Raw genomic sequence first — 27,642 nt, 5'->3', positions numbered from 1 at the left:
GTTTGCAGGTGTAGGCTCTACTTGGCAGAACTTTGTTTTTTAAAGATTTGGTAGTAACCAATTACTGACTTACTAAGGTGGCGTGTCCTTCAATTGGAAAAGGGACCTAACTGCATATCACCAAAAAGGGTAAATAAATTAACTACTTCGTGTCACACAGGTTATAGTGCCTTCACTGTTTTCTACACTGACAAAGGTCATGGAGGCCAACTGTTTACCAATCGGTCCAACAGCACAGTGGGAGCTTCCTGTGGGCATTGGGGCTATTGCCCTTTGGCCGTATGGCAGGTCCCATTTATGTAAAATGCCATCAATACTGTGTTAACTACAAAGTTGCCATCAGGGGGAAGCATCCAAGGTCCTAAAGTGCCACAACTGTATTTCAGATTTTCTCACAGCTTTTGAATAATTGCTATTTTTGTTTCAGTGGCTTTCAAGTTGTTATTTTACTTTACTAAAATAATTGTATTTAGTTTAGTTAACTACACTAACCATAACCATACTGTCAAGTTCACGTGAATATTCAGGATGCTGACTGTGTGATGATTTGTGAATATTTTTAAAATACTGATAATACACAGTTCAGTGCCCCCCCAGCCCCGAAATTCATTTCACTTTCATGTACTTGTGTGAGCACCTCCGTTGAGGCTGTAATAAAGCAACACTGGTACAACAAAAAAACAACATGCATAAAATTCAAACATCTTTATATCAACTCCAGCAAAAATACAAAGTTCTTAACATAAAGATGTATCATTCTTGGGATTACCACAAATAAAGCAGGTATTTCTTTCTAATATACAAAATGAAAATCTTTAAATAGCAACTGTAAAGAATAAACATGTTCAAGTCTGGTATTTGGTGGGCTGTTTTACATTTGCTAAATCCATTAGCCTAAATGGAGTTCTTAAATAACAATAAAAACATGGTAGACCTGTTTTGCATTTACAGATGATTTATCCTCTTAAAGAAAATGATCATAATCATTATTATAATAATAAAACTGTGCTAAAATGGTATTTTTTCCTTTGACAATACACTAATGTAAGTTACTATGACGGAAGTAAACAAACGTCACATTATGAGAACATCTAACTGTCAGTGAAAATAAAACAAAGAAATGGAAAAAAAGAGACCATAAAAAGTAAAACTGCCAAACACCTGGATGCACAACTCAGAAAGGGACTAAAGCAACCCCAAATATTTTAGATCCAGCTTGCGAAACACGATTAATGCAACGGTCCGTTACCGTTTCATACATACTTACCAATAAATACACAAACTGTTCAGGCCTTTGTTTGGAGGAATTTTGACGAATAAGCTAGAATTCCCAAATCATCTCCCATAGTTTACAGCTTTTAGTTAACTCTCAAACGGGATTTAGGGGCATAAATATTAATGGGAGGTTTCATGGCTGCATTGTGAAACGGTCTAAGCATTAACAAGAATAACCACATGCAGACGCAGGTAAAATACTCAAAAGTCACCAGAATGTGCAGGTAACACTGGGTGCAATTGTCAAAAGTGACCGTGGAGGTACATAGTGACGAAACCTCAAAAAACATAAAAAAAAAGCTACAAACTTTTGTCATGACACATATATAACACGCATGTCTCTTAACAATTCAGATCTCAACATCTAATACAACTATAATAAGAATAATTTTATGTTAATGCTGTGGGAAAATGGGCACAAAATAAATCTCAGGTGGAAGATGAGTACGAAAATCTGAACGCCTAAATCAACGTGAGAATTTGCAGATGAAGTGTGAGGCACATACTGTGCGGAACGGAAACAGTTTGCACACACTGTGTGTAGCAAATTAATGCTGACTGCCTCTCTGGGAACTGAAAGCTGTTACAAGCAGAGGACAGGAGATTTCACATTTAGCAACACATTCTATTACATTACACTTCATAAATAAGGCACCTGGTCACAGCAGTCACATATTCACGCTGTTGTGATTTGAACACAGGCTGGAGATACAAACTGCCAACTTACATAGGAAGCTTAAACGCAGTGCATGCTATCATCTAAAACGATAATTATATACAAAAACAGCAAAGGGGGAAAAAAAGGGAACAAAAGGACTGTGAACAAATTCTTATGCATCCCAGTTTGATGCTTGTTCTCCTAACTCTGAAAACATTTGTTAGGCTGTTGTCATCTCCAGCCGTGTCAAGAGCGCTGAAACATGAAGCCAAACGGCTACAACTGCCAGACATCACGCTGGACTGGTGTTCAGTCCTAAAAACAAACAGAAATCTGAACAATACGTCACATTTGCATTTTCACACTGACTGATAAACAAATTTCCAAATGTGTTTCTTCTTCACATTTACCTACTGCAAAAGGTATTCTCTGAAGAGTTTGGTGAGTACACAAAATAGACTGGGTTTGGTCCTTCGGAGTATATTCCAGATAAAAGATAATAAAGAGGCAAATCTTCTAAATAAAGATGATCTCTCTGTCTCAATCTTATTTTGAGAGTGATGTCCTTGTGCGCTTCGCTGGGGTGTCTGCAAGCTTCAGAGCCCTCTTGGTTGCCAGTTTTGTTGCACTGCGTGGACTTCTTTTTACCGGAGACTTTAAAGCTCCGCTTCTCGTCAGTGTAGGTTCATCAGTTTTCCTAACTGATCTGGGAGATGCATGCTGTGTTGTCGAGGACTTCGTGGCCCTCTTTGAAACATGACTGGGGCTCCCGCTCGGAGGGAGAGCAGCCTCCATTTTTCTCTGGGATCTTGTTAGCACCTGGTCAGGTGAGGTTGGCACCTTGACATCCGTGCTCTGCTGTGGGGTTTCAGCAGCATTCTCTGCATCTTTGATCTCAGTAGGTGTACTCTGTGACGACTCCTTCGACTGGATTTTTGCAGAACTTGCTTCAGTGTGCCTTTTGTTGTCCGCTTTGCCTTTAGGTGTGTCGACAGGGTTATGTTCGGCTATTTTAGGAGACCCAAGTCTCTGAGAACATCTCTTAGGCAACTCCTTTTTACTTGTATCTCTTGAAGCTCTACCACTGCTCTGAGCCCTCACAGCTTTATATTTTACAGTTTGCTTTGATTTTTTGTTAGCCAATATTTTTCGCCTCTCCATTTTCGCCGATGACTCTTTCATTCGTTTGCTGACAGGTAATGCGGATTTTTGTGCCTTAAGAGACTGCTTCAGATTTGACTTGGAGGACGACTTTGTGGTGGCAAGTCTTTTAATCTTGCTGGTTTTTAATATTTTGGATGCCTTTTTCAGTCTACTAGTAGTTTGCTGAACCTGCATCTTCTCTCTAATATTAGAATATTTCCTCAGGATCCTTGCGCTAGCTGGATTCTTTGATTTTCCAGAGGATTTCTGGGATTCACTTATCTGAGCAGAAGCTTTGGCAGAGGAGTACTTTGTCAAATTCTGAGAACTACTGGAGAGATCTCCTCTCTCTTTCCCTTTGACTGCATTTGCTTCTTGCTCCAGTGCTCTAGCAATCAGCTTCTGACTCCTGGGGTTGCTCTTTACAGGAGAGGCAATGGCAAACTTTTTCAAATGCTTCTTTAAGCGCTCTGCCTGTACGCTTGGAAATACACCCTGAGACGTCCCTGCCGCACTTGACGAGTTGTGGAAGCACAGCTGACTTTCTGACGGAAGACGTGTGGTCACCTTCTTCACGATGACAAGAGATTTTGTTTCCGTTGATTCAAGGAACCAGCGACAAATGTTGGAGAGATTAAAACCTTTCATAAAAAGCATTTGGACTGGCGAGTATTTCTGATGCTCTGCAGATTTTGGTTTTCGTGCCCTGCGCTTACTTTTCCATATAGCTGCCTGCCGGTCTGCTTTGTTTTTGTATTTTGCTGCTGGCTGACCCTCCTTATCCATTTGCACCCAACCTTTTTGCATTTTATCATATTTAATATTCAGATTTGTAATTAGCTGTTGGCTTTCTTCTGCAGTCAAAGTCTCAAAGAATTTGTTAGTCGTTTGTTTTGGGGGCTCATGCCTAGGAGTAATGATAGGGCCGTGTGAACTGTAGGACACGGATGCAACAGACCCAGAGGGGGACCTCACCTGAGCTTTAGTTATTCTTTCTGGCATTATTCTGACAGGAGAAGCTACATCGTTTTGTCTTGGGGCTACAATATAAGCACTAGTAGAGGGGACAGGGATCAGTCTTTGTGATCTTAGTGCTAATTTTTTGTTGTCCACTTGTGGCAACTGAGTAACAGACTGCAAGGCTATTTCACCCTTACTGGTCTCATCACTCCTTAATGGCATTCTTCTTTCTGTTACAGATGAATCATTATCTTCTACTGACCCGTCTTCTAAAGCTGCTACATTTGGCTGCACGGCAACATTGCTTGCTTCTGTGTTCTTTTGAAGAACCCGTTTACTTCTTAATGGCATAATCTGTGTTTGCAATTCGGCCTTTACGGGACTTGATACCTCACCGCTAAGTTGCACTTTCTTACTGTCATCTGCTACAACCTTGGCAGATCTTAGTTTCTGTCTGGCCTGCAGTCTTTGCTCTTCAACATTCGTCTCCATTTCTTCAGATGGAGTTTCTACTGGTTCAGTATTTTCAGTGTTTAATTCCACAGTTTCAGTTACTGTGTTTGGTTGAGACAGTTCAGAGGTTGGAGGATCACAGGACTCGTTTAGAGGAGATGCAGGAACAGCAAGTGGACAAGGAAGAGGGAGGGAAAGAAGCTGCTCAGGGGGTGCTTCTGGAGATGAAATGGGAGTGGCAGGATTTGAAATAGAATTCGATACTGGAGTTTCAGGTGGCTTCTGGTTTGCAGATCTAAGCTGACGTTTGGGCTCAGGGTTTTGAGGATCATCGGTAGGCTGATCATCTTTTAGGACTTTCTTTTGTTTCTGGATTTGTTTAGGCTTTGAATTTGGGCTTGACTGTGTGTCAGGGGGGGGTTCTGTCACCTGCTCAATGACAGCAGTCTCAATTGAGTCTTTAGGTATGCGTGTGTCAGGTAACGGCTTCTTCATATTCTTTTCATTAGCGGTAGAGACAATAGTTACCTCAAAACTATTGTTGGATGTATTCTGACTCGATTTTGCTGCAGCTTTACAAGGTGATGTGGCGTTACCTGGTCTACGACGCAATTTCCTGTCAGAGGCAGATACGGGTCTTCCATTAACATGACCCACTATCACCACTTCTGTCTGCTTCAGCAGCTTTGATACTGGAGGTTTGCTACCTTTTTTCCTACGCCAAGGTGGCAACTCCTTCAAGAGTGTGTCAAGTGACTTTGAAGATACATCATAGTCACTATCATTATCATTTTCTATCTCTAAAGGCGTAACACTTTCAACTACTTCAGGTGTTTCGATTTCTGTCTCTTTCGTCATCATCTCCTCTACTGAAACTGTGGTATTAGCGCTATCTGTCCCTTCGCAGTTCTCATTGTGTATTCGTGTCTCTAGCTGAAGTTCCTGAGGTTGCTCATCTGGCATTATTTCCTTTTTACCTTCGTCAACTTTATTCAATGTGATGCTATTCTGCTGGGGAACGGGTTCACTACTGTGCAGTTCATCTGATGAAATCTGGGACTCTGGTTCTTCTATGGTATTTTTCTCTAATGGCTCAAGGGCTGTTTCTGCCACTGTTTCCTCTGTACTTTCATGCATTTCCTCTTGAGGCTCTGGGTCAGTTTCTTTTATTGCTTCATTTGTAGCGTGATCAACACTTTCATCACTTCCTGTAGTCATCCCTACATCTGCAACTGCATCCTGTTCTACTTCTGTGTCTTTAACGGTTTCTTGGCTCTCTGTTGGGGTCCTTAATGGAGATGAAGGACTAGACTGTCCCTTGTTCTGACACTGATCTGTCTGACTAGTTTCAACTATAATATCTACTCTACTGGCTGCTACCTCTATGATATCCTCTGTGCCTGGTATCACACTATCATCTGTCTCCTGTGTAGGCATTTGTTGATTTATTTTCTCCGTGCATGATCCAACAAAAGGCATATCCACAGGTGGCACACCTTCAGGCTTTGAAAGTATTTGCTTTGGAGTGACCAATGGTGTGAGCTTTGGCATTGGATTAGGACAGTTACCCTTTCCAGCCAAAGTACGAACAGTTTTTAACTCCCAGATTTCATCTGGCCCCAACCACAAATGTCCTCTGGTGCTTTTTCTGGCATTTCGACGTGGTACCATGCTGTGCCGCGGCTCCTTAACACACTCTGTAATTGATTTGTCAATAAAAACAATGTCACAGTGGCCAAGATCAGGGTCAACTATTCCTTTAGATGGAGAGTCCTTGGTCCAATGATCAGAGGACGACCTGATGGTCTTCCTGGCCGTCCGCACAGAGTCTGAAGAACTGTTGACGGGAAACAGTTTTGCTGGTGTATCTTTGGGGTGTCCAATAGTTACCCTCTGCCTAGCTTCATGTGTGTGGCTACCCTGATTATGTCTTTTTACAGAAGAGCTCAGTCTGGCAGTCTGAGTCTCTGTTCTGGTGGATGAATCAGAGTTCTGTCTCTCCTCCAAAGTGTCAGAGTGAGTAGAAACAGTGGGACTGAGCACACACAGCTTCTTACCAGCAGCATCATTAGAGGTCATAATTTTGATCTTAAGAGGTGCATGATCACCATGACGGTTCTCTGCATCTACTGGATGAGCAATGGGGGTCACCAAAGCCTGGTTACTCCCTGACCCAGGGCTGCGAAGATCCGAAACAGTGCTAGGGGTTATAGACGATTTCAGCGGCACAGCATTTTCTGGAACATTTTTCATTGCACAACTGCCTGGGACTTCTGGCTTGGAAGTGACTTCACTGGGAAATCTTATCTCGGGGTGTGACTTCTCAGGAGTCACTGCACTGGATTTTGCAGTGGAACAAGAAGTTCCCTTGACACCAGAGGTACAGTTAGAGGCTTTATGTGTACTGGAGGATGCAAGTGCTTTGATCTCCGTCTGTAGAAAACCTATGGCATCTACTATCTGTCTCTGATGGTGGGGGCAGAGCTTGGCCATGAACTGTTCCAGAGTGGAGGTGGACTGCAGGTCTTTAGCCTTTGCGAGATGGCGGTCTGGAGACTCACTGGGAGGAAAAGAAGAAGGAAACATTAAATTCTCCATCAATCTTAGACAACACTGGTTCATTTTATTGACTGATACGAGCTCTGCAGATAAGTGAGTTTTCATCTTTAGTAGTTAAAAAAACCTGGAAGCAGATTTATGTTTGTGTGAAATAATATACACGTTTATATTTTTTTTATTCATATTTATTTATTAGAAGAATAAGTGATACTGTTTAGAAGCAAATCATTTGTCCAGTGAACTTGACCAATTACAGCCATTATTTTTTTAGTTTTTTATATTTTACATTAAGAAAAAAAAAATCATACATGCACAAGACATTAAGTAATGGTAGCCCATTTGGTTAAACCATGTCGAAAACATATTAGTTATAATACCAACTACATTAGGGGCAAAAATCAAATATATCAGACTTGTCAAGTTTATATGTCAAGTTTTGTTTTGTTTTAAATGACAAATGCTCAAGTTACCTTTCACAATATAAAACAAACCAATGAAAGAAAAATCAAACATAACTAAAGATATTAAAAAAACACGTTACTCTAATACCAAAATTTTATTTATGCCAATGCAAATCAAAAAATTAATAATTGTGCCAAACGAGTATCGCTCTTTATTTCTAAGTTACATTTATGTAATAGATCTATTACAAAATCCCGATACCTTACTACATTAAGAGCCTTTAAATCATAACATTATGCCAAAAATATATCTGCGACTATGAAAAGTTGTTTTCTTTGCTTAACAAAAAAAAAAAAGATCTTTCAGAAGCTGCACTTTGGGTCTTTAAACAAGAAAACATTGCATTCTGAGGTGATATGCTACAAAGCTATGCTGAGCAACAAAAAAAGACCAACAGTTTTGTGGGAGCAGCAGATTCTGCCAAGTAAAAGATCAACAAGTCAGAAATAAATGAAGTTGTGCTAAATTATATTTTGTCTGAAAATAAACTATAAATCATATTTACACACAACTTTAGCTAATACTACATTGCCAAGCAACACTGGACAACATTTTTTCATTTTGACATCACAAACATGAATTTTTCATGTCTTTTGTTCAAGTTGGAACAACTATTGCCACAGCAAGCTAAGGCTGCATAACAAATCAGGTTTGCTATGCCTGTCCTCTGTGTTAGAAGCTACATAAAAAGGAACAAAGTGAAATTTCATGGATCAAACCGGTTATTATATACTAGCAGTAAACTGAACTACAAGCATGAGCAAGACAACATAATGGTGACTTTGTTTTTTTTAATGAATTTCAGCTTTATATCACAAAAGTTTATTGTATACTCTCTAAAATGAGGGTGTGAAGGCTGTAATGAATGTTCAGCAAGCAGAAAGACTATTAGGACGTTTCTGGGCTTATTCTTGAATCCCTGATATTCATTGTGTAGTGTAGTAGTCAAAGATGGAAAGCTGTACTGCAGGATTTTTGGCTCTAACCATGAAGCTATTTGTACAGCATGTCAAATATCTCAAAAGTAAATTTTAGAGCTTTAAAAATACATTTTAGAGATTAAATAAAAATAACCAACTAGAACCTGATGATTTTTTTGCTAAGCTCGTCAACTTCACATCCCTCCCTGCAAAGCCTAAGCAGTAAAGTGGAGTACCTGAATAACTACTGGTGAGAGTTTCATCCCTGAGGGTTTTTCCACTCTGTTTCTCTGATCATTGCTACAAAACCAAGTACTTTTTCTTCAAGTAGTCAATCTAACAAGCACAAGCAAACCAAATTACATACCAGCTCACAATATTTCACAAGCAGAAAATTGTGGATGAGTAAACTCATTCACAAAGTTTACACACTGTATACAATAGGAGGATAAATAATCTCAAAATTACGATCTGCTATACAAGGGCATTTATAACATCCTTAACCACTGACCAGATTTTTAACTGGTCAAGAAATATTTTAGGCTCAAAGAGAATCTACTTCTTACAGTGATTACTTGACATTAAACACACCAACACCCCATTGTTTGTATTCAATAAAACAACCCCAAAAGATAAACTTCACTATACAGAACAAAATCCCCAAATGACAAATATGATTTAGTCCAATCATGCAAAAATACACCCAGTGCCATTCATTTATATGCTATTAAAGTGACATAAAATGTACAAGATCTGTACATATTTGTATGGATAAGGATACTCCGCAATCAGCTGAAGAGTCTCAACATTTAAGCTTGTAGAGCGACTTCAGTCCTCACATGCAAAACTTTGCCCATAATAAATTAGTACAGTCTTGCTCCGCAGCTATCTCTTATAACAGTTAGATAAACCTTTTAAGATATATACACACAGGCTTATTATTATTTTAAGAAGCATTGAGTTTAATTAAAGCTGTTTACATTCTCAATTTAAGTGTTAACGTTACATTTTAATAAAAAAAAAAGCTTAATAAATACTAAATCGACAATATAATAAAATTTGGAAGGTATCTAAGAAGAAGTAGGTTCTAACCCATTTTAGCAACATAGTTCCTTCAACGCAGAGGAAATGTATCATGTCACGACCAGAATAAGTTCCCTAAACTGTTCCATACCCAAAAAAAAAAGTATAGACAGAAATATTTATATATAGTTTAACTTTTATACTTATATCAATATGATTACCACTCTGCTTTAAATCATTTGCCTTTACACAAAGAAATTTACAGTATAGTGTTGTGTGCATGAGATTGCTACATAAAACAGCTTTGAGAACAGTGATAGTGGTGATATCGGCTTTCCAGATGAGGTAGTCAACCACTGGATTTGCTACAACAGAATGTAAGGAGCAATCAATAAATGATCAATAAACCCAAAAGCGCTTTTATGACTTTAGTATATCAACTTAAATGCATTAGACAATAAAGTTTTATATTTCAGCAATGCCTGAGGATTGTCAGTGCAAAAATAATTTTATTACTGAAATCAAATCAGTGATTAGATTTAGTTGTATATGTACATCTGTAATTGAAGCAACTACTGGGTATTATGTTGTAAACCATGGTAAGCGATTCAGATGTATTACATGTTTGTTTTTTAAATCTGGGGTTAATATCCTTGAACCATAAAAACACTTATTAAATAATAGCTAAAGGTGGAGAATAAACAGAGGATTACTATATTATAATTATAGTTACAGTAGAGTTGTTACAGTGGTATAAATACAAATGTGCAAGGCCCTGAACTACATCTGTGTAGTGTAAGTTTCTGTAATATGACAGCAAATATGATTAAAACCCAGTAAATCTTTAAAAACAAAAAACAAACAAAGACTCATTACCAAACCTTGCTAGACCTGTATGGAAACCTGACAGAAATAATGGGTCATGAGCCCATAATGTTTAGCATCCTGAGCTGTAATCAATAATGCACAAGGAGGTGTCCTGATCAAACTAATGGGCAAGGCTGGGTCAAAAACCAGGCAAAAATTCAATGAAAATAGCAACATGAAAAAGGCATTCTGTAGAGGTTTTTAAATGCAGCCCTTTCCGCATGGTAACAGCACTTTAAGTATTTGTTATTTTTAATGAAATGGCATCATCGTGAATTTTAGTGAAGCAGCTAACAGCTGCTTCTACTGTCAACCCGCTACCCTACATAGTCAGTTTCAAGAAAGGAAAATTGCTGGTGGTTGTAGTTTTGTTGTTGTCCAAATATAAACACATTTTTGGTACACTATCATCTAATCAATTGGGGAAAAAAAAAAAAAAAAAAAAAAACCCCACACATCCCAGTATGTGTGCACTCATGTGCAAATGTACAATCTATTCACAGAAGCCATAACGGTAACAAGAAAAAAAGCCTAACCTACCATTTTACATTCAATTAATGAATACAGCCAATCAATGTATTTTTTCATTGAATTTTTGCCATGGCAACTTGAAAACAGGGTAAGCATGGACTGAGGCATGGTTGTAACCACATTAGCCAATCTGGATTGTTTACAACTGTTAACAAGTTACAGTTATGATCCTCACTATAGAATGACAGAAAAAAATATTATTTTATTATCTCTCATGGGTGTATGTGTATATTATAGGTATGCAGTATTTTTATGACAAAAGATAGCAGAAAGGTTTGTATCACATCTCACGATAGAATACCTGAAGTTTGAAGAAAGAGGAAAAAACCAACCAAAAAACCCCCCAAAACATTGAAAAAAAAAAAAATCACATAGAAATGTAATGCTCTGCAGGCTTACACTAGCACTGAAATACTACAGATTACTGAAAATAAGGTTGTTAAGACGAGAGAAGGACACACACTCATCAGTATGACATCCTGAATGTTACCATTAAAAAGGCTTATTTGGGTATTCAATCCTTTTCTATTACAGGTGATTTCTTCGGCAATGATTTAGCTGAGGTATGTAGCTGAGGTATAACTGTTTGTCTAGATGTGTGTGTAGTAATGCATTATTTTAAACATAACCTGAGTGTGTAGAAGGCAATGGAAACTATTGCCAACCATATGGCAGAGTAAAATGTACAGAACTAAGTAGAAGTAGTGGAAAAAAACCACTGTGCTTGTGAGGATGAGCGAAATTAGGATGTTTTAAAAGGCAGATAAAGTCCAGAATGACATTATGCTATATTCCATATCTTATACATTTATATAAATAATAGGTTAGTATGCGGCCATACTTCCCGCTGTCTGTTTCCAACGATATCTGTAAACTTTGAGACTTTTAGTCATTCCATGCATTAATTTACTTCATATGTTTTCACCCAAACTACAGGCTCTGCATACTTGGAACTATTTCATTTGAACATGACCAATATTAAGAGAGAACACTATGGGGCGCCATATCCTTGTACAAGCTTCAGTTTGGCTCTGTAAAGAACAGAGCAAGGAGTGAATTTTTAAAGCTTAATTTGAATCAATAACTAAAACTTAATTACCAGCATGCTATTGTATTTCAATAATTCTAAAATAAAAAGCATGCCCTCCAAGCCACAACATACACTACTGGGAGACACTTGTGTGTTTACGCCCTATGCCAGGGGTGCCCAATCCCGGTCCTCGAGAGCTACCGTCCTGCAGCTTTTAGATGCATCCCTACTCCAACACAGCTGAATCAAATGGTTTGATTACCTCTTCAGCATGCCATCGTGTTTGGCAAAGGCCTGATAACAAGCCATTCATTTGATTCAGCTGTGTTGGAGTAGGGATGCATCTAAAAGCTGCAGGATAGTAGCTCTCGAGGACTGGGATTGGGCAGCCCTGCCCTATGCAAACATTTTTAATGTAATAAGTGCTAAATTTAGTGATAAAAATTAAATAAGTTAATAATAAATAGAACTATTAGAGATGCAATAAAGATGGGTATTGCCACGGTCTGGCAAACACAATGATTAAAAAGGACACCGCAGTTAGTATGTTATGGATGCGTCACTCGTTTGATAAGAGGCTGCCGTCACGAAAATCAGTCCCATTCTCTTCAGAAGCACTCTCTTTTTTGTCATAAAGACTGTGCTGGGAATTTTGGAGATCCTTTTGTTTGGGGGACAGTGAAACGTTCTTCCACCTGGCTTATCAGCTTCATTTTCTTTTTCGGAGGATTTTTTAAGGTCCCCAGACGTTCTTTAACTTTGTATTCCAGGGTGCTGTGCGGGATGCCATAAATCGATTGTGCTTTAGAAACACTCATTTTCCCACCCATCACCACCACAATGGCCTCTTCTAGCAGGTCTGTGTTGTACTGTCGATATCGCCCTCGTTTCTTCCTAGGCTGCTTGTTACTTAGGTCTGACTCTGAATCCATTGGATAGTTCCCCCCCAAAGCTTGGCAGTCAGAGGTAAAACTCCAGTATTCCTTCTCCGAACCTGAGCTATTTAAACCTCTGTTGCTGCTGGTGGTGGTTTTCTGGATCTGCCTGGGTAGAATGGAACAAAGCTTCTTACCCAGGCCATTCTCATAAAGTGAACCTGAATAGTCAGTGGACACGGAGTCCCATGACGAATCTATTCCTGTAGCCAAAACTCGGACCTGGGGAATCTTTAGGTCAAAGGACGGTGAATGAGACAGAGAAAGGCTTTGGTCTCTGCAGGCCTGCTGGAGGTTTCCTTTCTCACAGGCAAGTGACTTTGTCAAAAGTCCAGCAGCTTCCAACAACCTTGGTATATCTTTAAGGTGCTCACTAGCTTCATTTCTGGTTTTGAGCTTCAGCAGGGCTCCCAAATGAGTTTTGGAATTCCAGGAACCGGAAGCATTTCTGAAAACGTCATTGGGGCTGCAGCTTTGGTTATGGCTGAGGGGTGACTCTGGGTCGCTTTCCAGATCGGGTTCCTCTTTGATGCGCAGTGAGTATGCAAGAGACGAAGAAGGCTTATAACAGGTGGAGTGGCCGAAATTCTCCCTCCTCCTCCCATCCTGTAGGCTCCTCATAAACAGCCCGACATGCCCGTCCGCTCTCAAGGATCGCCTGATTGGATGGAAGGAAATTGGGTGTAAGCAGAGCTTGCACAGTGCCCTTTTCTCTTTACTAAGGGAGGATGGGGTGGGGAGGGGAGGATGTTGGCCACTCCTTTATTATATGACCTTGCTTTGGTAACATCACTCGAACAACTTTGTGAATGTGTGTATGGCTTTTGAAAAACAAAAACAAAAAACAAAAAACAAAACCCCAAAAAGACTCAAGTTAAACTTTTTTTTTTTTTTTTTAAATATGCTTGATGTAATAGCTGTTGTTTTTTTATTTTTTCATAAAACATAAGGGAAAAAAGAAAAAAGAAAGGGCAAAGAAACAATGAAAATAAAAAACAAAGAAGATGCATTTAGTAAAATACACTGAAGACTTGGCATTTCTGTGGCTCAAAAAGCTTGCCCAGGAGAATGGACTATTTGTAACTGCAGTAAGGGAGTCTGATGTAGATGTAGATGTAGATGCAGGGCGCAAGATCTATGACATACAAAGTAACTAATGCACCAAAAACTCTTGACAGTTTATGCGTGACGTTACCACTGAACAAGCACAGCAATAAAAGAGTAAGCCAGCAAAGGGTTCTTGCAATCTATCAAACTCAAGCTCTAGGTTGCAAAAAACAAAACAACTGCAAATTATTATTCTTAATTATTCAATTAATCAAGTTATATTGTTCCCCACCCCCCAAAAAAAGAAATCAGTTGCAGAGCTCTCAGCAGTTTCCACAGCCTGACACTGCTGGGGTGCAAAAACAAAACAAAAAGAGCGGGGGTGGGGTCCTTTGATTTGGAGTTTCACAATTTGTACATCTTAAATGGAAGATAGAGTAAGCCACATCCAAGAATATGTATCAAGTTCATGTACAATATTAAAACAACTCATGTTATAGGTGCTTGGGCAATGCCATAGATAATTATTAAATATTTAAATTACTGATCAATCATTCTCATTTTACTTGACAGAAAGAATTAAGTCCCTGAAATTCTTCTTTAGTTCATCAGTGGGACTTTCCCCTATAAATACTGTTTAGTATAACCTACAACATTCAGTCCGCATTATCTTTTATTCTGAAAAACACAAATAAACAAACAAAAAAAAAACCCAAAACAGTTTCATGTGGGTTTACGCATTATGCAATCTGCTACAGTGGTTTATCGCTGTATATAGACGCAAGAATATCAGCAATGCTTCGAGTCATGTAGTAAACTACATTTACCATAAGGCCTGCCTGTATCTTGCCAGAAATTAATTAAAGAAAACCAAGAAAAGTCAAGTTAGTAAATTACTTCTAAACCGCATTTACTCACTACGTAACAAACTGCTGCTGATAAAAGGAACCCGTCTTAGTACCGCAGAAAAGAGAGAAAGAAACTGTTCTTACCCCTTCAGCATGGTTGTGGCCGGAGAAAGACAGGGACTATTGGCAGGCAGGCTGCTGCTATAGCTTTTCTTTTTGATAGATAAATCAAGAACTCCATCTAATTTTAAAAATGGAAAGAAAAGAAATGTAGATTCAATGTTAAGTTCTGACCACAATCCAGCCAGTGCACCAGCTCAGTACTTAATAAACTACTCTGTGGTAGATGTGTTTCACACTACCTTGCTCACTGGGCTCAGCCACGGGCTTCTTGATGGTGAGGTCCAGAGGTGCATCCTGATCAGCCATTAGAAGCTTGCTTAGGACGGGGTTCTGGTTGTGTGCTGGCCCAGTCAGTGTGGCAGCAGGGCTTGTAGCAGGAGGAACTCCTGAGAGCAAAGGTGGGGTCGACAGGCTTTGGTCAGAGTGAGGCTGGGAATCTGAGCAACTGACCTGAGGGGAGCTGGTTTTTGAGATATATTCAGCAGCAAACTGTCTGATCATTTTCTGAAGAATCTCTCGAGCCACTACTGGAATTTGTGGGTCTGAGAAATTTGGCACATCTAGGAAGAAAAACAGAGATAAATACTTTTCAGTCAGCATTCCTTTAATGAGTCATCAGTCATGGTTAATGAACATGCAACAAACATCCAAACTATGTTCGAAGGATACTGTAACAGTAAGGAAAAAACTCTTATTTATAGCCTTGAAATAAAAAAATAAAAATAAATAAAATAAAATAAAATAAAATAATGATTTAAAAAAAACAGACGTTATAAACTAAGAGCAGAAGCAGTGTGAGTGAACACACACACACATTCACAGAAAAGCCTATTAAGGGATGGATAACGTGCACCACTGTGTTTACAGGCAGGTTCCCTGTGTTATGCTTTTGGTGTAATAACAATGAAAAACACTGATTTACCCACTCAGAACTAAACCTCTGAGACTCACCTTTTCTGCAGAGGACTGCATTGAGAAATTCCTCAGCCTGTTTCTCTAGTCTGCTGATTGTGATTTGATCTTTACCCAGTAGAGGTTTCGATGTATCTTCCAGCCCCTTGTTGTTTAAGTCAATTAAGTGTTCCTGTCAAATTGGAAAACTGTTAAATTGGTGACCTTCAGGCATTCAACAGGATTCGTATAAAGACATTTCTATCCTTCAGATGAGCGTTTACATCAAATTAATTAGCCCAACAACTGTAGGGAAACATGATGGATTACAGATGTGACTAAAACTAAACAAGCCATAGCAGACTACTAACGTTTATCCATCATCTAAGCCAGCGTTTGAAAGAATAAAGGCAACAGATTTAAGTCTGCGTTTAGGTTTCCGAACTATGAAAATCTGGAAATCAAAACGTAAAAGGAAGAAAGAAAGAAAACAGAACTCTTACTTTGACTTTGTCTCTTCTCAGACAGCAAAAGGGACAGTTTTCATCAAATGACCAATGAGACACTGCTACAGGCTCAAAGTCTGCAGGAAAAAAATATCAATAAAAAAAACAATGACAATCAACAACATGACAAAAATCATGGTTCTTTCACTTTTCTAACCAACTAAGCAATATAATCTTACCAAGTCAACATTGGACAATATTTGTTTAAAATCCCCCCCACCCTCCATTTTTTTTATATAAATATCTGCAGCGAATAACACTGGTTTGGAGTCTTAAGATTAGCAACCATAATCACAACCATAATTTAACAAAAAAATATACTAAAAAAACTCTAAATTATACACACAGGTTAAAGACAACAAAAGACAACAAAACCTCAGAGGGTTTGATTTAAAGCTAAATAGCAAGTGCAAGGAGGGACAACATGCAACAATGTACAGTCACAGGTTGGGTAACAAACTACAAAAAACTGGGCATGTGCAAACAGCTCAGTCACAACTGCCACTGGTGTTCGTCTCTCCTACTCAACTAAGTAGATGAAAACAGGGGAGTGACTGTGGCAGGAAAGTAATGCCATGACGTTGTTGGGTTTTTTTTTCTTTTTCAAAGAAAGAACAATGCCAAAAAGGGAAATTAAATTTGCAAATAAAAAAGTGTCAGATGCTACGGTTGAGCTTACATATGTGTATTAAATACAATCCAAAAAAAACTATTATCTGAACCTATCAAAAAACGAATACATACCCAGTGGGAAAAACAAATAATACAGTATTTGGGTTCTGCTCTACCAATGCGATCTAATTTTAAACAAAAATAACTTAAATACCTACCGGTACATATAAAATATATAGCATTCTGTTTTGCCTGTCGGTATTATTATCAACATTCAGTTATCATTTTCTTTATCCATGAGTAAAGTGCTTCATTAGAAATAGTTCTTTTCAAACCTACAATGTTCCATTTTCATGTTTAAATCTCACATTCATTTGTGCACAACCCAAAAACAAAGCTCTAAACAGAACCGCATGAATAAAATGAAGTAGTGGGCCATCATGAATATGTGCTGATTTGCTTTAGAGAGACTGACAAAAATCAGGAACTCATTTAATCAGTTCAGTTGAATTTTAAGCAGCAACTGCTACTGCACAATGTCTACTCACTACACAACCCAAATAATGCTTATTATTGTCTCACTAACGTCATACACTGTAGGGCACTGGAGACTTTTACACTGGCTACATCCCATCCAAAACACATACTTTGTAGGGCACTGGAGACTTTTACACTGGCTACATCCCATCCAAAACACATACTTTGTAAAGACATAAGCCATTTTTTTCCCCCTGCAGGCAGTGACAGTGTCTCGTTTTTAGTGAATGTGTACCAGATGGTACAATGCAGTAGCACTGTCATAATAAGAAGACAACAGATTACACTGAAACCACAAAACTGTTGTTCATACACTTGCATGATTGTGGTCAATAAAGACACTTACCCTTAAATGATTTCAGGTCCTCTACCAGCGCTGAACCAAAAAGACCTTCGAGAATGCTCTCAAAACCTGAAGAAACACATGAAGTTCAATAAATATATTTGTTATCAGCAGTAATAACATGACGTGTGTACAACTTCACTCACAGTAAAGTGTTTGTGCTAAAGTCAAAAACATAGGAAGTTCAAAATGAGTCTTAAAACGATGCAAAAAGGTAAGTTTACCTAAAAATAATAACAACATCAACAACAACAATAATAATAACATAATAATAATGATAAAGTTTGAACCCATTTAATTAATTTACGAGCCAATGTTGATTTTATTTGTAGCTAATGCTGATACAATTGTGATTTTGTTGTTTTTTTCTTTGTTTGGATTTTTTGTCAGTCTCTGTTTGTGTCAAAAATTAAAAACGAAATTTAAAAAAAGAAAACTATATTGCGATAAAATAGACAAATATTAGCAACTGCCATTGACTGATGTTATTTTATGTGAAAGTAGTTTACTGGCACTCAGCAAGCAAAATTTCACATATGAATACAATGGATAAATCAAATTAACAAATGAAGTGTGTCCTAATGAGATGTTATGTTTCTGCCGAATAATAAATGCCTTGATTTTGCTTCTCTTTTCTTTTTCAACTTGACAACTGCTCCGTTTTACTCTCTTCTAACACACATCCTCTTGCCTTGCAGGTTTTTACTTCATCAGTAAATACTAGCCCTCCATCCTGTTGCCAAGCAACTAAGGCACCTACAGAGTTGAGAATGACTGTATGGTGTTAACATCAAAAAGAAACAGCCAGTAACAAGATTGCTAAGTAATTCTGTCAAAGTACCCTATAGATTGATGGAGATGATGAATTCAAACAAAAACTAATCTTCACAGTCCTCTAAATGACTGTTTACAGTTCAGGGACTCGGTGGGATACAGCTATATATGTTGCAAAGACCGTTTCTGAGATCTAATGTGTTATGCTACATAAATCATAAGAGAGCACCAACACAATATGAAATGTCTTCTTACTGCTGCAGGGTCAGATTAACCAATCCAAAACCACTACATGCGTTAAATCAACCACTAAAGAGGTCACACAGAACATCTGTCAGCTGAACTGGATTTTGAATGAGAGTGCACCATTCCAAATGTGCCAGACACTTTAAGGCCAAAAGTACTGACTCAAACCACTGTGACAAAAACATACATCACATAACACATGGCCACAAAAACATAAATCGGTACCACTGAAAGCCTAAAAATTATTGTGCCTGCATGAAATGAGCATCAATCAAGTTAAATCAGCCAAATTGATTAAACTGATCTGACAACACATCATAGCAAAAGCATACTAACACTTCATCTTCACACATGAGCAGAGAAATTGGTGATAAAATTATCAGCCCTTACCATCCACTCTCTTCCAAATCTCACAGTGAATTGAATAAAAGCTGTCATCTGTTAAAATGCCTTACACTGCTTCCCTGCAAATAACCCACCCACTTTTCAGCAGAGCCAAACATAAAGAGAGGGGAGGATGAAGTAGTGAAGCAAAGCGTTGCCTATAGCTGCAGCATGATTCTGTTTCTGGGTTAGTGCACAGGACTTTAGCTGAAGCTATCCAATCGTATTTCTGAAATATTTCAGAGGCACGAGGAGAAAAGTAGGTCATCCACTTTCGTTTGACAGTGCAGCATGATGACATCAAACTACTTTTTAGGAATACCGTTTAGAGCATTTAAAAATGTGTCACACTCTAAACTATGACTTTGGGGCAATATTATAGTGTTATAGTAGCAAAGCAAACCAGTACAGTAGCTGGTGAAAACACACCCACCCGCAAGCTTCTTTAAAACCAAACCATTTTGGGACCGGCAAGGCAACGTGAGAAGAGCAGGGATAAAATATTGATAAGAGTGCAGAATTGTCATGCAAGCCCTAAAAAAATAAATGAGCTTGTAAACATTTAAAAAAAAATTGGCTCCAGTTAAAATGCCTAATAAGCAGCAGGAAAACACCAACAAGCCAATGTCTTGTGTAGCCACAGTTAAACTTACCAACATGCAAAAAAAACGAAACAAAAAAACCCCAGAAACTTTATCGTAACCTGCACTTAACTAGTTTGCATTAATGTGAAGGATTTGCTGCATGTGCATTTCCCATCTGAAGGGACATCCACCAAGCCCTTATTTATTTGTGCAATCTTCTGTCTCTCCCCCCCCCCCCTTTTTTATTACTGTAAATACATACTGCAGCTTGCCTCAAATAACTAGCTGAGTGAAGGCACCACTTAATTGATTAGATATGCTGCAATGAAAAATGAAATGAGAACAGCAATTTTTAGAATAAAATAAGACTTTGGTTTCTTGACTCTAACATTAAAGACATTGAAAATAGAATAAAAGAAAATTGCACTAAGAAATTAAAACCGTGTAACTATTACCATTATAATGCACATTAAATAGATGTTAAATAGCTGATGTATTAATGTGTAAAAACAAAGCTGTAAATTGCAACCATGCTTTATGGAGTGGTTTAATGAGCTTTATTAAGACGTTCAGTTCAACGCAGCTGTTCCCACATTACTCCAATAACTGGGAATCATTATTAAGACATTTCTTTTTTTAATTGCAGTGAAGTGTATTTCAGATTTTTTTTTAAATAAAGTAAGAATCTTTAACCTGAGCTATGATTATGCATATGCACCTGAAAAACCTTCCATTTACAATGGGGCACCTCTGTAAGTGATTGGCTTTCAAAGACTTTCCATGCAGGAAACCCACAGAAACAAAAAAAAGATATTTCACCTAGCCAATATTACCCACAGAGGTTTACCATGAAACTCTGTAGGTATTTTCGTGGAGCTTATGCAGGCTGACGGTGAGCAGCAACTCTGTTCAATCTGCTTTAGCCTTCTTCTGACCTACATCTGTAGCCAATCAGGGACCAAAAGATTTGGAGTGTGTGACACCATGTCCTTCCCAAAGCATTTAGAAAAAGAAATCCCACAGATTTAGGATCAACTTAACCCTACTAAATCCTAACTTTAACCTGCGGTGTACTTTACTGATGCATGATTTGAAAAAAAGAAAAGAAAAAAGAAAAGAGGAGTCCTTCCTGCATACCTCAGGCAATTTCCTTTAAGGGGCCTATGCACAAAAGCAGTGAGCAAACCCCTTGTTATTTTTGCACCACACTGTAAGTGCACAACACCACGCATGCTCATAACAATGTAGTTAATTCAGTAATGTAATATACATTAACCTGACGCAAATCTATGAGTCACTTAATACTCAAAAATTCTAGCTTATTATAAACATGTGACCCAAACACAAGTGCATTATGAGAGCATTAAGCATATGCGAGTGCATTAAGCACAAACCACTGCTGCCTAAACCCCTCTGTACTATAAGGCAAAGGGAAAGTGACAGCAGGAAGCTACTACACACAGAACGAGGCTCCATACGTAACTAAACTGTGTATTTGTAGTGAAATCTTGTTTTGTATAATAACCCTAATGTTGTATAGTTCAAGTTAATCTTACAATACTAACATATCTCATGTGAGCTGCTGGTTAAAGATGTTTCAATTTTAATCTTTCAAGAAATACTGTATTTTGATCGATTACGCGACACTGTACAACAGTACAGAACCATTGCTTCCAGTTAGCTACAAAAAATGTGTTAGAGCCTCAAAATCAGTTTAATTCTATTTAGAGTGCTTCTTTAAAGGAAATCCCAACTCAAGATGTTCTACACATTATCTCAGAAGGGGTGTCTCCAAACTCATAGAAGAGGTTCAAATTGTTATGAAGCCAACATAAACCTTGCAAAAGCCATCATTTTTGGCCACAACCTCAGACTACTGATTCACTTTCCAAGAGACATAATCATTCAGGCCCCACACATTTCACTACATCCCCAATTGTATGATAAGGAAAATTCAAGAAACTAATCAGTAGGTGATCATGTTAAAAACAACTTCCTCTATCTAACAAGAACAGCCCATGCAGGTAACATGAATGAAATACTATCAGGAAACAAATGCCCTTTATTGTGTACACTGCAGTGACCTAATATCTCTGGGAGAACAAACAACTGCAATCTTTAAACGTGACGCACTAAGCACTGATGCAGTTGAAAACCTCCATATGCAGCTAATTGGTCTGCAGAAAACAGCCTATCACGATATAATGAAGCACTTGCTATTTGATGAGTTCATGCAGACCACACTTCAGCAGAATTATTGGGATAATACTAAAAGTCTTATCTATCCTTCGTGACTTAAACTTAATCAGCTGCATTACTGATAAATGCTTCAGCTATTATCATTTCATAGAAATAATGTGCTGTTCCTTGATTTTCTTTGGTGTAACCGCTATTAGGCCTGCTATTATAGCTGCAAGACGTTATCTGTAACATGTCTACTACCAGTGCATTTATCAGTAATACAGTTGATGAAGATGACATTTTTTTAGTTGGAATTTATATTTTAAGTGGGAAACATCAGTTTTACTAACAGAAAAAGTTTGGGAATACTACATGATCAACAACTGACTGTCAATCTTTCATCTTTGAACAACTCATATTTTGAGATTACAAGAATCCTCAGATTGATGCTCATGAGAACATAATTTTGCATATGATGATCTGAAACCCAAGTCTGCCCACTACACAGAGGCCGAGCTTTTAATCTAACAAAATCAATGTCACCAAAATATGATTCTGTTCATCTGGACGTAGCGTTTTCAGTGGGAGAAACTTTTCGTCACTCACCCAAGTGACTTCTTCAGTATCAGCTGACTGCAGGTTTCCCCAATCTTATAAACAGTATTTGCGCTGGGAGGTCAGTTCCCTCATTATAATTATTTATGATGAAGGAACTGACCTCACAGCCCATTGTTCCTTCAGTGGTGCTAGTTTCAGTCATTATGCAAATGTGCTGTTTATAAGACTGGGGAAACCTGCAGTCAGTGGAGACTGAAGAAGTCACTTGGATGAGAGACGAAACATTTCTCCCACTGAAAACGCTACGTCCAGATGAACAGAATCAACTTTTGGGGGGATTTACTTACCTGGATGATTGAGCAATGCTCAATCTGATGCATGCATCAGAATCAAAGTCATTTACCCTCACTTTGCAACCCACAAAAAAAGCAGCTCGCTGTAGGTCAACAGATAAGCTTAAAAGTTACAAGGGCATGAGTAAAAGCAGCGTTTGAAACCTGACTTGGCCACTATGGATTTTGTTCATAACAAGCAATATGCTGTAGCTGGATCAGGCAATGAGTTGGCAGCTTTGGACAACTACAGCAAGGGAAAGAAAAAAAAAATACTATGAATACTTAATATGATATGATGCAAACTGACATTCAAATGGTGTAATGCTGCACAAAGCATGACTTTGAATAACAAATATGAGATGCACAAATGCCCGAGCACACAGGCAAGCCCACACTCAAAAGGCAGTCACAGAGGCTGTTGGTCATGTCTTGCAAAATGCTACGAAAAATCAGCCAGTTCTTTTTGCAAATTAGGAAGATTTAGGCCAACAGAGTGGGCATGCTAGAGCAGAAAACAGGCCATACCCAAGTTGCACTATAAACAAGACAATATGCCTGATGTCAATATTGATTTGTTTGTTATTTGTTTGAGCAAATCTTTCAACCCACTCACCCAAGTGTCAAAGGCAAACATGAATAACTAACATTCCAGGCATTTTTGAATGTTAGCTGGTGTGGTTGAAGTCCAATTTTCTCCAAATCCAGACAGAACACGCATTTTCAGCCACACAGTTTGCATCTGGAGGCTGATGGACCCATGAACACATATATAGGCAAACATACTGACAATTGTTGCCGCTGTTCTATGGGACAATTGTGCTTGTCTCTGCCCTGCAGTTTTAGTCCTCACATTAAATACACAAAGACAAAATGTCCATTTCAGCAACAGCAGGGTGGTGGCGTGCAGCTCTCTCCACCAAAAAGTCAAACAAAAGTATGTCCTTGTTGTCTTGGACAGAATATGCCATTCTACAGCTAGCAGACTGATGCTGTTGTCATGCACTTGCAGCTTTACTTATAGCCTAAACACAAGGGACATTTGTCAATCATAAAGGAGGGACTGAATAACCAAACAGTCCTGGCTTTGCAGCTAGTCAGAAAGCTACTATTCTCTCTCCAATTTCATAGCAATGACTAAAACGGCGCTCACCTAGCACTGCAGCTGGAATAAGTTTATTCATTCCACATATTATACATTTTAGTGTTATAACCAATAGTTCATGTTAAGGTTTAGCATTTAAAACAGACAGCATCATATGCCTAAAACAGCTAAACCTTTACAGGTTTTGCTGGTCTGTGATAATAGCTTTTCTTCTCTTCCTAATAATGTAATCAGAATTTAACCAACTGCTAAATAAGCCAACAGCAGAGAATATATGACAATCCAAACTCTAGAATTCCTAAATAACAGGAAAACTTAAAACATTAGCTTTTATGCACACACACACTACTGTGCATGGGTTGCTTAGTCATTATACGTCTCAGCATGATCTATACATAGCAGCCACATAACAAGAAATTAATTTAATGTGACATTTTGAGAACATGAGAAGTAGGGTCCTGAGATTTAAAATAGTCTGTGTATTCTATGTCAAGTCTTTGTTTTCAAATCTGTTTACAATTGTGCCAAAAAGGGAGCTCACAACCTACAGTAATATCTAAGTATGAGTTATAGTATAGTTCTATCCAGCCAAAAACAGCCCGTGCTGTATTCTTGTCAGAATATGCGTAAAACATTTCTAATGTGTCCTTACATGAAGTAAGAAAAAAAAAATACATGTTGATTTGACGATAACAACCGGGTTCACTGAGCAACTCAGTGATTCTCATCTGATCAATCTGTGACAGTGAAATGTCCACACTGGCTGTTGCTATGTTACCGAGTCACATGGATTTAAATGGACTCAAATGGAGTCTCCTTCTTTTACTTCAAGCCACTCGGTCAAACAGTGTAAAACTACTAATAAAAACACCGGCCACCTATCATTATGTGTGGGAAACAATAATTAGATGGTGATGTAGAAAAGGAGGAACCAGGTAACTTCATACTGCCCACAGAGGACTTTAGAACCGGACACCACAGTTAACCCCTGTGCACACCAATCATTTGTCATTTGTACAGAAACTGAAGCATTTTGTTTGGTTGATCTACTCTGGATGTATTTGCACCGTGCTAGGCACATGCCTTGTGCAGCTTTTCAAGTTGCGTCTGTTCTTACAGGCTATTTTATCACTAAGAATGTAGCGTTTATCTGTTTTGTGTGCATTACAAAAAAAACTAGCAAGTATAAAGCCATGAAACCTGATAGAGAGGTTTAAAATGGCTCATTCAGCACCCCTACAGTTTAAATGTAAAGTTTAAATGTACCTGTATGACAAGGATCAGGGTGAAATCCCAGGCTAAGTGAGTTTGTGAAATATTTTGTGTGTGATTGTTTTCTTGTTTGTTTGAGCACAAACACCGTGTTTGGCTGCAGGATATTAGTGACAGGTAACACACTGCACACAGACTAGTGAGGATATGTAGCTGAACTCATGTGCATAGTTTATATACTTCAACTAAGCCGTGGTTGTCTCAACTCCTAACTGAATTAAGGTGCTATGCTTCCATGTTTATCTTAAAGGGGTTTAATGTTTACCATGTTCACTACTGGACGGAAAAATCAGGGGTCCCACCCTCCACCCCGGGACGATACACACAATGCAATGGACGCGAAACCTAGAGCCAACAACTGCTTTTGTAATTACCTGTTTTAACGTCAAATGTTGGAGAAGTTTATATCGTCGAAAAGGGAAACAGATTCTGCATTGGGGTCTCCGCCACTTCCTCCATTCACTAATGCGAATCCTCGAGTAGCAATTTGAGAAGCAAGTAGGCTAAATGTTGACTGAAAACATCACCTCAAGGGTATATGTCGCCCTCCCCCATCCAACATACAGTATCAACAACAACGGGAAGACGTATTTTAGAAAACGACTGCTTTTGGCCGACACACAGAGACACTCCCTTTAAGCAGGGCGCCCTTTAAACAAACTAACGTAACGCCACTACATACCTAAAGTCTGCAGTCGACGCATTATGGACGATAAAAACACCAATTGGACCCAACAAGTAATGCAACATTGTCGCAAACTGCGACATTTAACTAACGAGTCCTGCTGGCTGCCGTGTGAAGGAAACAGTTGAGGACAAAAAGTCGCTGGGAGAAGCCCCGAGTGAGTGCGGTAATAGATGGTTATTTACACCGATAAAGGTCAAACAGAAGTGAAATTCAAGCCGTGCAATTGTGTGCCGTGCAACAAGCATTATCCTTACCTACACATTGAATGAGTTTGTGTGGCCACGAGTCAAGTTCCTTCCGAATGCTGTATCTGTCGATTGTGCATTGCTGCCTTTTACACAGGCTCGCCATTTTCTATAAGCCTTCCTTCTGGCGGCAGCACTACGGAAGCAGGAAGGGCTGCGTGAACGCGCACGCACCCTGCGTCAAAGGCGAAATCGCTCTCAGTATGCAAAACTGATAGTCTGATTAAATCAGTCTGTTAATCAGTAACTAACTAAATAAATGCAATTAAGTAATCTATAATATTTGTATTACCCATGTAATGACTTTTTAAAATAGTTTCTATTTTAAAGCGTGCTTTTCCTTGATAGACTACATTTTACATTTTAATTTAAATGCTGCTATTTCTATTTTTTTATTTTTTTTATTTAGCGCTTAAAGCTCAGTAACTATACTAGAATCATGAATTACTTACAAGGCAAAAGGGTGTCAGGTTTAGTAAGCAAGAATGTAAGTAATTGACAAAAAGTTACATTGACATTGAAGCCAACCACCTTTATCAGTTTTTAAGTTTTCCTCTCTCCACCAGAGTCTAACTTAGCTATATTAGAGAAAAATAGCTTCATGGCAATAGTTCATGATTAGCTACAAAATTTCTTATATTGATCATTCTCAAAGAAGGAATCCTAATGACAGCTGTCAGGTTACAAATAAAGAGCATTGCCAGGTGAAATACTGTAGCATTTTTCTGTTGTATTTTATTTTCTATATAGTTTTGTTTTAATTAATTTTTTTATCACTGTTCTCTCGACGTCATTTAATACCATCTTTGACTGGAGTACAGAGCGCTTATAGGGATCATTTTGTGAGGAAGAAGAGTTCATTTATATGAACATGCTCAGAGTCTGAAGCAGAAAGTCTGGGTTTACAAAGAAAGTTGAGAACCATCATTGTGATAGCCCTTATATCTGACTAACTTTCATGATTTTGTCAAGCCACCTAATGCAAAGAAAGCCAAAGTGTGTATAACTGCCTTTACAGTACATGTAAGTACATCCCTGAGGTCTTACAGTTAGGTAAATACAAGTTTAACTTGAACAAAAACACATGGCATTTTAAACTATAGCATTATTTATGTAAACCAAAATGAAATTTGGCTTACATAAATAAGGTATTACATAAATAGGTATTCTGTTTTCTGTGTTCTTGTAGTAGTTCCGGATCTAGCAGCAGATTACAATCAGGTATCAAAACATTTATGCATTTTTTTGCAACCCCTTATTGAATACAATTTGCTTTGGAATTACAGCTGAGCTTTGTTGGTAATGTTAGTAGGATGCAGCTGTACATACAGTGGGATGCAAACGTTTGGGCAACCTTCTTAATAGTTTTCCTGTATAACTCGTTGGTTGTTACAATAAAAAAATGTCAGTTAAATATATCATATAGGAGGCACACACAGCGATATTTGAGATGTGAAATGAAGTTTATTGGATTTACAGAAAATGTGCAATAATTGTTTAAACAAAATCAGGCAGGTGCATAAATTTGGGCACTGTTGTCATTTTGTTGA

General features: G+C 38.3%; 1 protein-coding gene across 2 annotated transcripts; it reads right to left on the bottom strand.

Annotated features, from left to right (window-relative positions):
* Positions 1–710: 710 nt before the first annotated feature.
* Positions 711–26,231, bottom strand: LOC147316232 (uncharacterized). 2 transcript variants are annotated; one of them, XM_086259555.1, is made up of 7 exons: positions 26,102–26,231; positions 17,727–17,792; positions 16,229–16,308; positions 15,786–15,918; positions 15,074–15,394; positions 14,856–14,952; positions 711–7,049 (listed from the first exon to the last, which is right to left on the bottom strand). In XM_086259555.1, the coding sequence occupies exons 1-7, from the start codon at positions 26,196–26,198 to the stop codon at positions 2,480–2,482; spliced, it is 5,364 nt and encodes a 1,787-aa protein (XP_086115681.1). In that variant the 5' UTR covers positions 26,199–26,231; the 3' UTR covers positions 711–2,479. The 2 variants fall into 2 exon arrangements, with proteins under 2 accessions (XP_086115681.1, XP_086115682.1); XM_086259556.1 differs by having other exon boundaries at positions 26,106–26,222.
* Between the last annotated feature and the right edge of the window lie 1,411 nt (positions 26,232–27,642).

The sequence above is a fragment of the Aulonocara sp. 'chitande type north' Nkhata Bay genome, linkage group LG13, assembly GCF_057382095.1.
Source record: "Aulonocara sp. 'chitande type north' Nkhata Bay isolate Kocher_YH1m ecotype deep benthic linkage group LG13, A_spYH_male_GT1.1, whole genome shotgun sequence".
In the NCBI taxonomy this organism is placed as follows: domain Eukaryota; kingdom Metazoa; phylum Chordata; class Actinopteri; order Cichliformes; family Cichlidae; genus Aulonocara; species Aulonocara sp. 'chitande type north' Nkhata Bay.
This window is presented reverse-complemented; position numbering and strand designations above follow the sequence as displayed.